Raw genomic sequence first — 18,908 nt, 5'->3', positions numbered from 1 at the left:
AACACACCCCACAAATGACCTCATTTTGGTAAGTAGACACCTCAAAGTATTCAGAGAGGGGCATGGTGAGTCCGTGGTAGATTTCATTTTTTTTTTGCCACAAGTTAGAAATGGAAACTTTTTTTGTTTTGTCACAAAGTGTCATTTTCTGCTAACTTGTGACAAAAAATAAAATCTTCTATGAACTCACCATGACTTATAGTGAATACTTTGGGATGTCTTCTTTCCAAAATGGGGTCATTTGGGGGGTGTTTATACTATCCTGGAATTCTAACAACTCATGAAACATGACAGGTGCTCAGAAGAGTCAGAGATGCTATAAAATGGGGAAATTCACTTTTTGCACCATAGTTTGTAAACGCTATAACTTTTACCCCCCCAAAAAAAAAAAACCAATAAGTGTCTATTTATTGATCAAAGACATGTAGCACAATAAATTTAGACAAACATGTATACAGAAATTTTACTTTATTTGAAAAATGTCAACACAGAAAGTTTAAAAAAAAAATCCTTTTTTTTTTTTGATAAAATTCATGTCTTTTTTGATGAATATAATAAAAACTAAAAATCACAGCAACAATCAAATAGCACCAAAAGAAAGCTGTATTAGGGCCCATTTCCACTATCGCGAATTCGCATGCGTTTTTCGCATGCAAATTCGCATAGCAATACAAGTGAATGGGACTGTTTCCACTTGCCAGGATTCCTTTGCGTTTTTCTGTGCAGAAAAAATTCGCATGGCAGAGCCATCAGAATTCGCATATCGCATACCGCTATGCGAATCACATACAATGTATTTAATGGGAAATTCGCATGAGGTTTGTATATGCGAATTTTCATGCAAATTCGCATAGAAACAATGGAAAAGCACACCAGTACTGCTATGGTTAAATGCACATACATCATCATCCATGCGAATTCGAAGGAAAATTCGCATAGACCCGCATGCGTAATTCGCATCCGCATGCAAATTTTTACCGCGGCGATTTGCACCGCACAAGTGGAAATGCAGCCTTAGTGACAAGAAAAGGAGGTAAATTTCATTTAGATAGTAGGTTGTATGACCGAGCAATAAACTGTTAAAGCTGCAGTGGTCTGAATGGAAAAAAAGTGTCTGGTCCTTAAAGAGGAACTTCAGCCTAAACAGACATATTGTTATTAAGTTACATTAGTTATGTTTATTAAAATATATAGGTAATATAATCTCTTACCCACCCTGTTTTAAAAGAACAGGCAAATGTTTGTGATTTCATGAGGGCAACCATCTTTTTGGTTGAAAGGAGATGACAGGGAGCATGAGACACAGTTCCAACTGTCCTGTGTGCTGATCACCCCTTCCAGCTGCTAGGCAACGAGAATAACAATATAGGAAATCCCATCATGCTCTGCACAGCATCAGGGAAAAAAGCCCGGGCTTTTTTTCTTTGATGGGTGGAGCTTAGTTAAAAATGCAGCTAAAAATGATGCTTTGGTAAGAAAAACAAAGTTCTGATGCTGTGAAACTGTTAAAGAAACACCAAGCCTTTTCAGTTCTGCTGAGTAGATTTTTAGTCCGGAGGTTCACTTTAAGGGGTTTTAAGACTGCAGTCCTTAAGTGGTTAAGCTATAAAGCAAAGCAGAAATAATGACCCTTCGAACTTTCCTGCAGTAAAAACTTCTCGCTAGCTGTCTTTCACTGTTTCTTTGATGTATCAGTGTTTCAGAAAACAGGACTGTATTGGACCCAGTTCGTGGAAGAGCTCAGAGAAGCGTTTTTTTTCATAGATAACAAGTGAAGTTTTTTTTTTTACTTTTCCTGTACTGGAAACAATATGAGACTCTCTTCTTTGCTACTAATGTTTTATTTCTTAGCTGTACTATACATACAAATCATTATATCATAAGTTTATTTTCACTTCAGCTTAGCTTTAAGCTGGCAATACACATAAAGATTTCCATCCAGTGTTCTAAACTCTAGAATCGATTCCTACCACACACTACTTCTCCATCTTCCTTCTTTTCCTCTCTCTCCCCCTTGCTCTTCTTTTAATTTTTCTCTCCTTCAACCTCTTCCGTAATTTCCTCTTCTCTCCTTTTGTTTATGTATCTTCCGTACTGTCCTTCCACCACACTTCCCCACCCCCCCTCCCAATTCTATTCCCCTGCCCTACTTGGGTAGTCTTTAAGAGTACTGTACTTGTGTCCTTGAGTACTTCCAAAGACTAGTGCAGGGGTGCCCACACTTTTTTGACTCGCAAGCTACTTTTAAAATTCCCGAGCTCGAGAGATCTCCCAACATTTAAAATAGTCAGGTATAGATGCCCCCCATATAGATAGCTAGGCATAGGTCCCCCACATATAGATAGCTAGGCATAGGTCCCCTATATATAGATAGCTAGGCATAGGTCCCCCATATATAGATAGCTAGGCATAGGTCCCCCATATAGATAGCTAGGCATAGGTGCACCCCACATATAGATAGCTAGGCATAGTTGCACCCCACACATAGATAGCTAGGCATACTTCCCCCCCCCATATAGATAACTAGGCATAGGTCCCCAATATAGATAGCTAGGCATAAGTCCCCCATATAGATAGCTAGGCATAGGTCCCCCACATATAGATAGCTAGGCATAGGTCCCCCATATAGATAGCTAGGCGTAGGTCCCCCCATATAGATAGCTAGGCATAGGTCCCCCACATATAGATAGCTAGGCATAGGTCCCCCATATAGATAGCTAGGCATAGGTGCCCCGCATATAGATAGCTAGGCATAGGTTCCCCCACATATGGATAGCTAGGCATAGGTGCACCCCCCATATAGATAGCTAGTCATAGGTCCCCTACATATAGATAGCTAGGAATAGGTCTCCCCACATATAGATAGCTAGGCATAGGTCTCCCCATATAGATAGCTAGGCATAGGTCTCCCCATATAGATAGCTAGGCATAAGTCCCCCATATAGATAGCTAGGCATAGGTCCCCCCATATAGATAGCTAGGCATAGGTCCCCCATATAGATAGCTAGGCATAGGTCTCCCCATATAGATAGCTAGGCATAAGTCCCCCATATAGATAGCTAGGCATAGGTCCCCCATATAGATAGCTAGGCATAGGTCCCCCATATAGATAGCTAGGCATAGGTCCCCCATATAGATAGCTAGGCATCGGTCCCCCATACAGATAGCTAGGCATAGGTCCCCCACATATAGATTGCTAGGCATAGGTCTCCCACATATAGATAGCTAGGCATAGGTCTCCCACATATAGATTGCTAGGCATAGGTCTCCCACATATAGATAGCTAGGCATAGGTCTCCCCATATAGATAGCTAGGCATAGGTCTCCCACATATAGATTGCTAGGCATAGGTCTCCCACATATAGATAGCTAGGCATAGGTCTCCCCATATAGATAGCTAGGCATAAGTCCCCCATATAGATAGCTAGGCATAGGTCCCCCCATATAGATAGCTAGGCATAGGTCCCCCATATAGATAGCTAGGCATAGGTCGCCCCATATAGATAGCTAGGCATAAGTCCCCCATATAGATAGCTAGGCATAGGTCCCCCATATAGATAGCTAGGCATAGGTCCCCCATATAGATAGCTAGGCATAGGTCCCTCATATAGATAGCTAGGCATAGGTCCCCCATATAGATAGCTAGGCATAGGTCTCCCCATATAGATAGCTAGGCATACGTCCCCCATATAGATAGCTAGGCATAGGTCTCCCCATATATAGCTAGGCATAGGTCCCCCACATATAGATAGCTAGGCATAGGTCCCCCACATATAGATAGCTAGGCATAGGTCCCCCATATAGATAGCTAGGCATCGGTCCCCCATACAGATAGCTAGGCATAGGTCCCCCACATATAGATAGCTAGGCATAGGTCTCCCACATATAGCTAGCTAGGTATGGGTGCCCCCCTCTCTCCACCAGCCACAGTTCTCCACATTGTGCTCTCCCTCCCCCCTTCACTGACCCTACATGACCGGGGCATGCAGCACTGAATCCTCTGATTAGCGACGACCAGCAGTGGAGAGGAGAGTGGAGGGTAACAGCGTGTATACAGGAAAAGCACTTCCTGTATACGCGTCCTTACCCACCGCTCCCCTATCCTCTGCCGATCGCCGCTAATCACAGGTCTCAGTACTGCATGCCTCTCCGGCCATGCAGCGAGATCGAGAGGAGATCCGACAACGTGGTGGAGGAGAGGGGCGTAGCGGGGACGAAGGAGGAGGACAGGGAAGGAAGGGGCGGCTCTCACTCGCCGCACCTCTCCCTTTGCACCTATTGGCTGTGTGCTGCTCTGCGTACGGCAGCAGAGCAGCACAAATAGGTGGTACGCCAGAGCTGCATAGTCAGCGTACTATTTTAAAATCCCGACGCGATCTACCCACCAGTCCTTCGCAATCTACTGGTAGATCGCGATGGACGTATTGGGTAGCCCTGGACTAATGGATCCATACTGCGCATGCTCGAGTCAAGGCTCACGCATGCACAGCACAGATGCACCCATCTTTGGGAGTACTCGGGGACACAATTTAGGATTGAGAAAGCTCTGGTTTCAGAGCCTTGATTATAATTTTTTTTTGTTGAGTTGGTTTGCATTTACTTTAAAGAACGGGTATACATCAAAGCCTGATCACATGTACAACATATTTGAGGACTTGTATCACGGCAAACAGTCAGGATGCCGGGGTCCTCACCCACCCAGGCTGACTTGTATCACGGCACAAACAAAGGAGATCTTTGGAGAGTTGTTGATGCCAATAAAGCTGGAAAAAAGCTACAAGACCATTTCTTTAGAGTTTGGACTTCATCAATCAACAGTCAGACAGATTGTATACAAATTTAGGGAATTCAAAATCGTTGTTACCCAACCGACCGAGAAGGTGTGTAATACACTGTAGTCTGAGAAGTTATAAAGGAAATCAGGGTAACTTCTAAGCAGCTGAAGGCCTCTCTCTCATTGGTGAATGTGGATGTTCTTGAGTTCACCATCAGAACACTGAACAGGAATGGTGTGTATGAGAGGGTAACAAGGAGAAAGCCTCTCTTCTTCCCTAAAAATATTGCTGGCCCTCTACAGTTTGGCTCTAAAATCAGAAGGGTGTTGGAAGAATGTTTTTTGGAGGGATGAAGCCAAAATAGAATGTTTTGATTGCATTTGGAGAAAGGAAACCACTGCATTCCAGTACCTTATCACATTTGTGAAACATGGTGGTGGGAATGTTCTGGTTTTGGCCTGTTTTGTTGTATCTCTGTCTGGATGGCTACCATCATTGCTGGAGCAATGGCTGCTGAATTATTTATTCTAAAGGAAAAAGTCAAGGCATCTGTCTCTGAATTGAATCTCAAGAGACAGCAGGTCATCCAGGTGAATAATCAACACCAGCACAGTATTGTCATTCTCCCAGCAGTAGAAAGGTAATCTAGGTACACATGATGCACTTTTCTGACAGATTTACTGTCAGATCAGTTATTTCCAACCTGTCCAATATGATTTCTGATTGATTTTTCGAACAATTTTCTGTTCTCTTCTATGAAAAATCGTTTGAATCGGAAATCAGATCGTACATGTTGGAGATAATTGATCTGACTGTAAATCTGTCAGAAAATTGCATCATGGGGGTACCTAGCATTAGGGCTTTAATCTGCTGAGCCGATCTGTTTTCAACCCGGTCGCTTTCCTAATGATGGGGAAACAATTGCAGGACCTCTTCCCACACGTACGTAACTGTCCATTGGCCAGACACATGCATCGTGTCTGTGGTCAGTAATACAATTGCATATTTCAGATTTCATCTGTCACTTCAACCAAACTGGCCAGCAGTCATGTACAGTAGTGTGAGGACTTCTCTGCACAGTTCATTCTGCACTTGTAGGAATAGTCAATGGGATGTTTAATAACTCCAAGGTGATGTAAATGTTATACTCATTTATACAGCCTGATATCGGACAAATCAAATGAAGTAGTTAAAGGGAACCTAGAGTAAAAATCATTAAAATAACAGTTTAAAGAAGAACTCCAGTGAAAATAATGTAATAAAAAAGTCTTTCATTTTTACAATAGTTATGTATAAAGGATTTAGTCAGTGTTTGCCCATTGTAAAATATTTCCTCTCCCTTATTTACATACTGACATTTACCATATGGTGACATTTTTACTGCTGGCAGGTGATGTCTGTGGAAGGAGATGCTGCTTGCTTTTTTGGCAGTTGGAAACAGTTGTAAACAGCTGTTATTTCCCACAATGCAATGAGGTTCACAAACAGGATAGTGGTCCTCACAGTTTCCTGTGGGAGGGGTTTCACCACAATATCAGCCATACAGAGCCCCTTTGGTGATCAGTTTGTGAAAAGGAATAGATTTTTCATGGGAAAGGGGGTACCAGCTACTGATTGGGATGAAGTTCAATTCTTAGTTACGGTTTCTCTTTAACTCACCTTGGGCTTCTACCGGCTCCCTGCAGCTGCTCTTTGCCATCACGGAACAATCCTTTTGTCCCACGCACTGACTTGGTTTCTATTTTGGCGACTGGGCTAGTTGATGGCCACTGCACCTGAGCGGCCCTGGCCGTGCACATCCTCGTTCATGAGATTCTCTCGTACTGTGCCTGTGCAGGATGCTCGCAGCAGCGGGAGCGAGATTGAGGATGCGTACGGCCAGGGCCACGCAGGTGCAGTGGCCATCAACTGGCCCAGTCACCACAATAGATTCCAAGTCAATGCGTGGGACAGAAGGATCGTTCCGTGATGATCTTATCGCACAGTTGCTAACTTCCAGTCAGAGCAATATCCTGCCTCTATCTGGCCAGCAGACGCTTGTCAGCCAATCAGGTGCACTGTCATACACCCTTTGCCTGCTGTACCATACCTAGCAGGAATTACATAGATTAGCATTCAGGTGGGAGGCTTCGGTTGGACGCAATCGTGAATTGCGTCGTTTAACAGGGACGCCCCGTGTAGGCACATCTCCCACACGGTCCCCTCCCTAACCACTCACCTGTCAACCGCATCGTAGAAGCTGCAAAAAATAAAATTTAAAATCACAAACACTGGTCCACATGACAGCCCAGGGGCCCCAGGTCTCTCTCACTCACTGGGGCCCCCAAACCACCATGCGACACCTAGAGGGAAGTGCGGGCAAGCCCTGGACCTCTCACCTCCAGGGAACTCACCCCACCACCTCTAAACTGAATGCCAACTGCAACAAACACAATTGCTAACTTCCAGTCAGAGCAATATCCTGCCTCTATCTGGCCAGCAGACGCTTGTCAGCCAATCAGGTGCACTGTCATACACCCTTTGCCTGCTGTACCATACCTAGCAGGAATTACATAGATTAGCATTCAGGTGGGAGGCTTCGGTTGGACGCAATCGTGAATTGCGTCGTTTAACAGGGACGCCCCGTGTAGGCACATCTCCCACACGGTCCCCTCCCTAACCACTCACCTGTCAACCGCATCGTAGAAGCTGCAAAAAATAAAATTTTAAATCACAAACACTGGTCCACATGACAGCCCAGGGGCCCCAGGTCTCTCTCACTCACTGGGGCCCCCAAACCAACATGCGACACCTAGAGGGAAGTGCGGGCAAGCCCTGGACCTCTCACCTCCAGGGAACTCACCCCACCACCTCTAAACTGAATGCCAACTGCAACAAACACAATTGCTAACTTCCAGTCAGAGCAATATCCTGCCTCTATCTGGCCAGCAGACGCTTGTCAGCCAATCAGGTGCACTGTCATACACCCTTTGCCTGCTGTACCATACCTAGCAGGAATTACATAGATTAGCATTCAGGTGGGAGGCTTCGGTTGGACGCAATCGTGAATTGCGTCGTTTAACAGGGACGCCCCATGTAGGCACATCTCCCACACGGTCCCCTCCCTAACCACTCACCTGTCAACCGCATCGTAGAAGCTGCAAAAAATAAAATTTAAATCTTAGATCTTATCGCACAGGACGGGCTGCAAGTAGAAGTCCCAAATGAGATATTCTGGTTTTTTTTTTACTTTAGGTTCCCTTAATTGGTCTAGTTAGAATATATATACACCTTTGCGTACAATTTGCATTAACTTGGAGTTATTAGTATCTCCTTTATCACACTTGTGAAACAATCTCAGCTGTTGGTAAGTCTGGTTGACATAAAGTTGTCCATAGACTTGATACTTTTAACAGACCCGGAGTTAGATCACAGGAGCCTATAGGCACAGAGGTCCTTGCACCCTAGACTTCACCCTCCATGAACCTACAAACCCCCCTCTGAACTGCACCACAGGTATACTGATTAGCCCATCTGTCACGTCTTCCTTACGTCACTTGCCTATCATAGCTACAGGTGTCCATTACCATTAGGTAGCCAGAGGTAACCTCAGTATTAAGTAGCTAGTTTTGCCCCCAACTGAATGGAGATCTCTTCAGTGGAATGCCGAAAGCTTGGTGAGTAACCTCTCCTTTGTACTCCGCCTTAAGACTTTGAATAGGGAAGGAGGGAGGCACTAGGGGGTGGGGAGTAAGCTGCCTTTCCACCATCAGGCACCTGTAGGCACGTGCCTATAGTGACTTATGGTAAATCTAGCCCTGACTTTAAAGTGGATCTGAGGTGAACTTTTACTCATTGCATAATTGTGATCCTTTCCTATTGTTTATAGGGCATTCCTCAATCCAAATACTTTTTTGTTTTTGTTTTAATACTCTAATTCCTTATAAGCTAAATAATCCACGCCCACAGGTTTTCAGAGAGCCTTGGCAGTAGCAAGGGCTCATGGGAGCTCAGTCTGGGCAGGAGGAGGAGGAGGTGTTACTAGCCATTGATTTCAGAGGCAGAGGGGAGAAGGGGGGATTAGGTTTTTTTTGCTCAAAATACAGATAAGTCTGCCTCTGTGTAATGTTTACAAACAACATGGCTGCTGTCATTGTATCACAGGAAGAAAGTATCATTTTCTATTAAAGCTGTTTGCAGCTAGATTTGCTGTGTAAACTATCTAAACTTTAGATAAGATATATAGACCAGTTACTTGTTATAGTTAGTTCTTCATCTCGGGTCCGCTTTAACCTGTGCCAGACCTTGCTAATGAAATATACATTCTTTTTGGGAGCTGATATCCCTGCCAGGGTGGAGATTTCTGCTACTCACAGAGGTCTTATCGCTCTAGACATTTACAACTCTTTGTCCTCTCTGCAGCCAGCTCGCTCCATAATTATTGTGAGACAATCACAGTAATCACTGTTTACAAAAGGGAATGGATGGCTGTGGTGCTTAAAGAGGAACTCCAGTGAAAATAATGTAATAAAAAAAAGTGCTTAATTTTTACAATAATTTTGTATAAATGATTTAGTCCGTTTTTGCTCATTGTAAAATCGTTTGAAAAAGGAAAAGATTTCTCATGGGAAAGGGGGTGTATTAGTTACTGATTAGGATGAAGTTCAATTCTTGGTTACGGTTTCTCTAAGGGTCCAGAACTGGTCCTGTAAGGGTTAAAGAGGAACTATAACCAAGGATCGATCTTCATCCCAATCCGTAGCTGATACCCCCTTTCCCACGAGAAATCTATACCTTTTCTTAAATAGATCATGGGGGGGGGGGGGTGGGGGGGGGGGGCGGCTGTATGGCTGATATTGTGGTGAAACCTCTCCCCAGTGTGATGTCATGACCAAGGTCCTGACAGTTTGCTGTCTATGAACCTCGTTGCATTATGGGAAATAATTGCTGTGTCCAACTGCCCATCAAGCAGTATCTCCCTCTGTGCATAGAACTTTTAGCAACGAACATTCTGTACAGATCACCTGGCAGGACTAAAGATAATACATTTCATAATGTAAATCAGGGAGAGGGAGGATTGTACAATGGGCAAACACTGACTAAATCTATAAATGAATATTGTAAAAAATTTGGAATTTTACTCATGTTATTTTCACTACAGTTCCTTTCATTACAGTTCAGAACTGGTCCCAAAAGGGTTAAGGTAAACAAGAACAGTTTCCTTATTTTTGTTTTTGGTATCACCTTCACTTTCCTCTTCCCCTTCCTGCATAATGTAAACAAAACATCTATAAGATAAACAAATCCAAAATAACAATTTTTGCTGTTAAAACCTCCTGGAATTCAGCAGAAGTGAAATCAGGTTCCCAGCTGTGTGATGATTTATCAGCCACAGGTAATGAGGCCTGTTGTTGTGCTATGGAGGATTGTTCTTGCAGCAGTTGGTCGGCTCGGTTTCAGCTAAGCAAAGTGTCACGTTTACCATCACTTATTGTCACAGGAGCCCTAGTGGCTGACCGCACTTAGCCTTCTAAACGGTGCCAGCGCACAGATCGTGCGAACTCTGGTCGCAGTCAATGCGCAGGAACCGTTAAGAATTAGCCGCAGACAACTCAGAAGGGAGCCTGTGAGACACGGGTAATTACAACGTCACCTACTGGTTCAGAGTAAACTGCCACCACCGCGGTTACCATGGGACCGTGGAGCCCACTAACTGACTGACTAGTCCTGCGAATAAAACGGTTAAACACACGGTATTCTGTCTAGCCAACAACAAACAAACAGTAGCGTATCTTCAGAGACCCGGGATCAGTTCTGCGTGTGCTGATAAGCAGGGTAGCGGATAGTGAATGACTTGAAGAAAGTCGTTTATTCACGCAATATAAATAATTAATATATACAGACAATTATTAAAATCACAATTATTAAGACAGTAATAGCCAGTATAAAAAATAAAAGAAGGGAGAAAAATACTTAGTTCCTGGAAAGATGTCCTTTTTGTGGGAAAACAGAGTTCTGGGTTTCAATTTGAGTTCAGAGTTCAGACCAGGTGGATGGGCCATCCGCACAGCTTGAAGCCAGGGACTCTCTGGGCCCAGGCTCATTAGCATATCAAAAGAGCCATCCAGCCTTTAGGATGGTGCTCTCTCTGCTAAGAAAAGGACTTCAGCTCCCCCTACACACTCAACCCCGATTGTATCGATTTGAAGCGCAATCGATGCAGGGAATCGAGTGCGATCGCTTTTTCTTCACGGGCGGTTCCAGGACGCGCCTGCGGCCCCGCAACCGTCCGTGACACTTATCAATTCTGTAAAATGATCATTCTGAAATAAAGAATTGTGTGTGATGAGAACATTTTCTTCCCATAGCTCATCCGTCAGAACAGCTTCATCTGAGAAACCGAGAATAACGCCATTATCTAACCTTTTATTATTATTTAGTATTTATATAGCCCAAAATTCTTCCGTAAAGCTGTACAGAGTATATATTGTCTCGTCACTTAACTGTCCCTCTGAGGGGCTCACGATCTAGTCCCTACCATAGTCATATGTCTATGTATGTATCGTAATTTAGGGCCAGTTTTAGGGGCAAGCCATCTGTATGTTTTTTTTTTTTGAATGTGGGAGGAAACCGAAGTGTTCTGAGGAAACCCACACAGAACACGGTGAGATTATACAAACTCCATGCAGATAAGGCCCTGTCTGGAATTTGAACCGGGGACCCAGCGCTGCAAGGCAAGGGAGCTAACCACTATGCTACCGTGCTTACCTTGGCCTTGATAAATGTATCGCGCACTGACAACGCGATTTAAAATTAGGGTGCTCATGCTAAACGCGGTGCTCTCTGCCTAGCGTTCATGCTTAACTTATGTGAGCTGATCTTAAAGGGAACCTGAACTGAGTAAAATGATTTAAAATAAACTCATGATGTAGCTGAAAATGAATATTACATACTAACCTCATAGTCAGTTCCCCTTTAGAAGCTCACCATTTTCTTTTTACAGCGATCCCTTCTAGTTCTGACAATATTTTGTCAGAACTGAAATATCCCAGTTGCTGTTAGTTATATATCAGCTGCTGTCAGTTACAACTGAATGTGCAAGGTAATGTTTCCCTATGGCTCAAATAGATGATATGACAGTTTAACAGTGTGCTGACCAGAAAGCTGTTATGGGGTAATGGCCATTTTCAAAATGGAGGATGGAGAATTCCATTGATCACAGTGGACAAATGGGACGCAGGAGAGGAGAACCAGATTGATGCGTAGACTACACAGGAGGTAAGTATGAAGTGTTTATGTTTATTTTGCTTTTAATTTTCAGTTCAGGTTCTCTTTAAAGTGGACCTGAACTCTTGCACAGGACAGAAGGAAAACATAGAGAAATGCACCCTGTATATATTTAGAGAGTATAGCCTGTCTAATTCCCCCCTCATCTGTGACTAATCACAAGTTGTAATTTGATCTTAGCTGAGTCAGCTGGCTGCCACGGCAGAGCAGCTAATTGGTAAAGAAATGTTTTCCTTTCAAGGTTATTCTGCTGTTGCTTATATTTTAGAGCGGAGAGTAAGTGCTGAGTTCAGGTCTGCTTTAATTGGCGCACGATAGCATGTTGCGTGACCGCGATAGTCCACTAGCGCGGCCGCTACTCCATTAATTAATGGTTTCGCTACATGCTATCGCGCGAAAACTAAGATCAGGTTGCGTAAGTTAAGAGCGCACTCTACGCAGACAGGACCGCGCGCACACTGATTTTAACTCACCCTTTCAGTGTGCAGTACGTTTACCGGCCTTATATGAATCAAGGCCCATGACTTCTAGCAACAACAGAACCTTTCTGCCCTGTTATATTTTCCAAAACGTTGTTGATATTATTGTATGAAATGCGAGTCTTTCTCCAGCCCCCCCCCCCCCCCCCCCCCAAGAGTACGTTCATTCTTTCCAAAGCTTGTTTGTATTTTCTGACATTCGTGTACTTTATAACGCTCAATTTTTTTCTGCTTTACTGGGCAAGTCATTAACAAAATTGTACTTTTTCTCAAAGTGAAGAAATTGCTTTTATAATTGTCCCCCTTGGTATGTAAAGTCTGTTTGCTTAAGTTCGTTTCGAGAGCTTGGCCCGCAAGAATTTTTTTTTTCCTTTTTTTCCAAAAAGTGCTGAGATGAATGAATGGAATGGGCACACGCCACAGATTTCCCCCATAAAGAGATTCTTTTCTTAGGCCATTGAATAGTGCAACGGGTCTCTGTTTCATCAGGATGAGAATGCACAAACGCCCATTACATATGTTTCACAACTGCCGAGCATTTTGTGGGAGATCTATTCAGGAGGTGGACACAAGCTACCCATAGTGGAGACTGGTCCTCTGTCCCAGGGGATTGCTGAGCAGGTCAAATAAGGGGGAGTTGTATAAACATTAGCAGTCCACACGCCCCCCTCTACACCTCCCAGCAATTTCACACCCCCCCCCTTGCACACCTCCCTCCTCTCTCTAAGCATCTCCTCATTGCAGCAGAAGAAAGGTGCATTGTAAGACAGGATCCAAGGAAGGGGGGCAAGCAGCATTGCCTATAAGTTGCTGAATACTCCTTCAGTTTGGACTACTCTTGCTGGTGTCTCTGCCAAGGGACGGGCTTGCTTGGGAGGGGAGGAGGTGAGAGAGAGAGAGGGGGTCTGCTTGGAAAGGGGGGCCAGGAGCCGAGCCCAGAGTCGGGAAAGGCTGGGCGTTTACTGGTGGCTTTTGAGAATGATTTCATTTGAAAGGCCTGCGATATTTTCCCCTCTGGTTTGGGAACAAGCCGGACGTGTGAGAGCTCAGTCCAGCTGGGGATGTCTGCAGAGCACATGGCATCTCCCTCCAGCGTCCTGTCACTAGAGGGAACTACTTACCTGTCTCCCTGTCCTCACTCTCTACCTTGCTGTCTCTCTGTTCACAGTCCCCGGCCGCGGCACCTGACAATGACCCCCTCGGACCTCTTCCCAATGGATGGGGTAAGTGAACCAGCATGGAACTTTTCTTTGGTGAAGCTGTATTTTTTAGTTTTTTTGTTTTGTTTATTTAAACTAGAGTAGAAGTCAAATCGTTGCCCATGGCAGCCATATTACCTGTTAAAATGAGACATGGACTCTAGCTGCCAAATGTAACGACTCCAGTGTTCTTGTACAAACTTCATTGGTGGCTTCTTTTTTTTTTCTGGGTACAATTCGGTATGTGTGTGGGGGGAGCATCAATGCTTATGTGAGATTCTCGTTTCTCGTTCATGACACTGATGCCATTTTTGGATGTTGGGTATAATACTCCTAACTTAAAGAGCTGGGTAGCCGGACATCAAAGCACAGCCGTGGCCTGGGTATCTTTCTGTCGGATGGTTATGAGGATGGACTGACTGGATCCCGAATTCCCAATTTTTGTTTTCGTAATCTTTGACTTTGAGAGACCCGAGGCATGAAACGTTTTTTTCTCCCCGGGCCTGATAGTTTAGAGACAACCAATCAGGCTCAAGGGAGTTTTTAAAAACGGGCATTTTCCAGAATCTGATTGGGTACCGGTATATCAAATGAAAACAAGCTAGTAAAAAAAACCCCGCTTTATTGAATCTTGTTTCCTTTACTCATTTTCAGCCATACAACAAAAAGTGCAAAGCAAAAAAACACAGTAATAAGAAGCTTTAAATAACCTGGAGCAGCTTATAATTTGCACTATTTTTATATACTTTTTATGTAACAAAATAAAAAAACAAAACAAAATGTATCATGCATTAGAGGCAAATTGTTAAAGGAGAACTCATCAATTAAATATTAACCAATTCAGATATCACAGTTGTTGTATCGCTGGGTGGTGTACTGGTTAAGGCTTCTGCCTCTGACACAGGAGTCCAGAGCTTCAATCTTGGCTCTTCCATTTCAGTAACATAGCACCTATTCAGTAAGGAGCCCTTGGGCAAGACTCTAACACTGCTACTGCCTATAGAGTGCGTTCTAGTGGCTGCAGCTCTGGGGCTTTGAGTCCACCAGGAGAAAAGTGTGATATAAATGTTATTCACCATGTCTTGAATATCTATTTTCCCTTGCTTATAATCTACGATGAGATTACAGAAAACGGGATACTTATCTCCTGTTTTATTCGGCTTAAAATAAGTACACCAGGAAGGTGTTTTTTATTACTTCTGAGAAGAACCAGGTTGATCTATTTTTTTCATAGATAACATTATTACTTCTGGATCTGTGAAGCAAGCTGTCTGTTTCTTTGCTAATCTCTCAAATGCAGAGGAGTACATTGTCCTGAGTTCTCAGAGGTCGGTTTGGTTGTTGGAGGGAAGTTCATTATTTTGAGATCTCAGAGGTCGGTTTGATTATTGGAGGGGAGTCAATTGTCCTGAGTACTCAGAGGTCGGTTTGGTTGTTGGAGGGGAGTACATTGTTCTGAGTTTGTGGAGGTTGGACTGGTAGTAGCAGGGTAGTGAATTGTCCTGAGTTCTCAGAGGTCGGTTTGGTTGTTGGAGGGGAGTACATTATTCTGAGATCTCAGAGGTCAGTATGATTATTGGAGGGAGTGAATTGTCCTGAGTTCTCAGAGGTCGGTTTGGTTGTTGGAGGGGGGAGTACATTGTCCTGAGTTTGCAGAGGTTGGACTGGTAGTAGCAGGGGAGTGAATTGTCCTGAGTACTCAGAGGTCGGTTTGGTTGTTGTAGGGACGTAAATTGTCTGAGTTCTCAGAGGTCGGTTTGGTTATTGGAGGGGAATAAGTTGTCCTGAGTTGTTAGATGTCGATTTGGTTGTTGGAGGGGAGTAGATTGTTCTGAGTTGTTAGAGGTTGGTTTGGTTGTTGGAGGGAAGTGATTTCTCCTGCGTTCTCAGAGGTCGGTTTGTTTGTTGGAGGGAAGTGAATTGTCCTGAGTTCTCAGTTTGGCTTGGTAGTTGAAGAGGGGAGTAAGTCGTCAGGGGTTGGTCTGGTTGTTCCTGAAGAGTAAATTGTCCTGAGTTCTCAGCGGTCTTTTTGGTTGCTGGAATGAAGTAAATTGTCCTGAGTTGTCAGAGGTTGGTTTAATTATTGGGGGGATGAGTGAATTGATCTGAGTTCTCAGAGGTCGGCCTCATAGTTTCAGGGGAGTGAATTGTCCTGAGTTCTCAGAGGTTGGTCTAATTGTTGGAGGGGAGTGAAATGTCCCAAGTTCTCTGAGGTCGGTTTGGTTATTGGGGGAAGTGAATTGATCTGAGTTTGCAGAGGTTGGTCTGGTAGTTGCAGGGGAGTGAATTGTCCTGAGTTCTCAGAGGTCGGTTTGGTTGTTGGAAGGGAGTGTAATGTCCTGAGTTCTCAGAGGTCCGTCTATTTGTACGAAGGGAGTGAATTGTCCCGAGTTCTCAGAGGTGGGTTTGGTTGTTCGAAGGGAATGAATTGTCCCGAGTTCTCAGAGGTCGGTTTGGTTGTTTGTTGGAAGGGAGTGAATTGTCCCGAGTTCTCAGAGGTCGGTTTGGTTGTTGGAAGGGAGTGGATTGTCCTGAGTTCTCAGAGGTCCATCTATTTGTTCGAAGGGAGTGAATTGTCCCGAGTTCTCAGAGGTCGGTTTGGTTGTTGGAAGGGAGTGAATTGTTCTGAGATCCCAGAGGTCGGTCTGGTAACTTCAGGGTATGGCTTCAGATGCAACAGAAAGTGGCTTGGCGTGGCATCTGTAGGTCTAGCCCCAGGGAGGGGGTGGTTTGTTTTGCAGTATATGTAGGTCTTTCAGCTCTGAGTGCTACTGTTGTATCTTTGTCACTCCCATAGAGAAGATGACTCACGGCTGGCTTGTTTTATTCCAGGTAATGTGTATTTGTGAATGCCTTTTACTACTATTATTCTTATTATTTTATATAGCACAATCATCTTCTGCAGCGCTATTCAGAGTGCAGTATGGATAGCAATGTGTAATCCATACATACTTAGTTCATGCCTTGAAGAGTAGAAAGATCCAACAACACAAGTACATAAATACATACATAGTTAATACATTTCACTTTTAGACATGCATATTCATTAAAGTATAGATAATGCTTATATCAAACGCTGATATTTTAAGGTTGGTAGTTTCATAGGTTTGACTTGCGGTCAGATAGACCCCGGGAGCCAGGTAGCCAAAGTGATTTAAAGGACATCCGAGGTGAAAATAAACCGATGAGAAAAACAATTGTATCTATCCTCCTTCTTCTAAAAATGACTTTTTTAGATATCTCACAGTTTTATTTTATATTTAAATTTAGTTTTTACTGTTTCATTGTCTCTGCTCAATGACACCTTCATTGAAGTGTGCTAGAGGTCAAATCTATGAATTATTGACCTTTTTATCTATTTCCTGCTCCAGGAAGCCATTTACTGACAGGAAAGTACTTTATGGCTGTAATTACTTACCAGTGATGGTTATGCTATAGTCAGACTCAGTCCGACCCGTTCCCAACCCGGACAGAAACAGTCACTTGCATACCTGATGTTTAACACTTTGAGTCAGAGAAAAAAAAAAGGGAGCACGGCCTAGTTATACATGTGCTCGGCACTATACCTACACATGTCTATCAAATTATGTCTCATGTCACCTCGGTTATCCTTTAAGAGCTACAGGCGGATCCCACTTCTTAAGTTTTTCTGTGATTGTTGTCAGTGTGCAACTCGCGCTTAAAACATTTCTACTGGCTCTCCTAGGCAGACTGGCGTTTGAATTCTGTGTTAATTTGTTGACCACTAGATTACACCTTAGTAAAACTTACATGCTTTAGAAGGTCTCGATGTGGTGCAAAGTTCTAATGATGACAATTTTCTATTCTAGAGAGATATTACTTATTGAGGGTAGTAGACCTTACATTTTGGTGGCTGTTCTAGCCTCACAGCCCAAGTACTGCCTTGCGATATTAAATCTTATTATTGTGTGTTAAAAAAGCAACATAAGTGTAGTTTTGGTAGGACCTCAATAGCAAAAGTAATGATAGGGAGGAGTGTCCTATCTTTATGAACTTCCAGCCCAGAGCAGAGTATCGTAAAAAGTTGGGTGTGTTGTGTTAGGGCTGTAGATTTTCACTGCACTGGACTCTGGCATGCAGTGCTTCTGTATTTAGTCTCCATAGAGCTAGGAGGTGTTAATTTATTAGCTGAGATGTTTCCACTTTTGTCTGTGTTCTTCCGGGCACTGTAAAAACTATCTCTGCTTTTCTCTAATGAGCTGGACTGAACCTTTAAAGTGGAGGTTCTGAGGATATAAGATTGTCTTTTTTTCTGGATGGTAATTGATGGTCAAATGCCTAATTTTAGCTTAATTGTCCATGTAATGTTGGAAACAAAGGGTCTCCTTTTAGTGAATTGTTATTATCATTGATTTGCATAACCCTCCCATCTTTCATGGACAAAGAAGTGTAATTTGTATCACACACAGCTTTATAGCGCAGCTGGAAATTTGGTAAATACCGCAATGTTAAGATAGTTGAGAGAGTCGTGCTCTTACCAGCTCACAGTCTATGGGAGTAATGGGTGACGATAGGTCAGTATCCAGCTGTAATGGATTAGCTCTCAGAGCTGTTTGTGCCTGATGCCTTCGGTTGCATTTGAAGATTGGAGCCTGGAGAGTGTACACGATTTAAGGAGGGAGTTCCAGACGAGATGAAAGATGTGAGAAGTCTTGTATGTTGAAATGGGAAGAGGTTGGACTGGGGCAGAAGATTATTAGCAGAGTGCAGGCTGTGATAGGGTGGTGTCTAGACATGAGTGTATTGGTGAATGGGGGAGCCACATTGAAGGGGACTTTGTAGGTAAGAGAAGCTTGATCTGGATTCACTATTGAATGGACAATCAATGGCCAGTGGGACTGACAGAGTGGAGCAACTTCTGAGGATCTTCTGTTTTATGTGGGCTCTGCCAATTGACCGAAAAGTGAAAACTAAGGGCAGCACGGTGGCGTAGTGGTTAGCGTTCTCGCCTTGCAGCGCTGGGTCCCCGGTTCGAATCCCAGCCAGATCAACATCTGCAAGTTTGTATGTTTTCCCCGTGTCTGTGTGGGTTTCCTCCAGGCACCCCAGTTTCCTCCCATATCCCAAAAACATAGTCAAGTGAATTGGCTTCCCCCTAAATTGGCCCTAGACTGCGATACATACATAGACATATGACTATTGTAGGGATTAGATTGTGAGCCCCTCTG

General features: G+C 43.7%; 1 protein-coding gene across 1 annotated transcript in view; it reads left to right on the top strand.

The window, feature by feature from the left end:
* The window catches only part of LOC137538478 (NEDD4-like E3 ubiquitin-protein ligase WWP2), a 209,280-nt gene that overhangs the window by 131,028 nt on the left and 59,344 nt on the right, over nucleotides 1–18,908 (top strand). The window contains exon 9 of the mRNA XM_068260693.1: nucleotides 13,689–13,743. Within this exon, the coding sequence (XP_068116794.1) occupies nucleotides 13,689–13,743 (55 nt within the window). The remainder of the gene's footprint in view (nucleotides 1–13,688; nucleotides 13,744–18,908) is intronic.

This window comes from Hyperolius riggenbachi, chromosome 11, assembly GCF_040937935.1.
Source record: "Hyperolius riggenbachi isolate aHypRig1 chromosome 11, aHypRig1.pri, whole genome shotgun sequence".
Classification (NCBI taxonomy): Eukaryota; Metazoa; Chordata; class Amphibia; order Anura; family Hyperoliidae; genus Hyperolius; species Hyperolius riggenbachi.
This window is presented reverse-complemented; position numbering and strand designations above follow the sequence as displayed.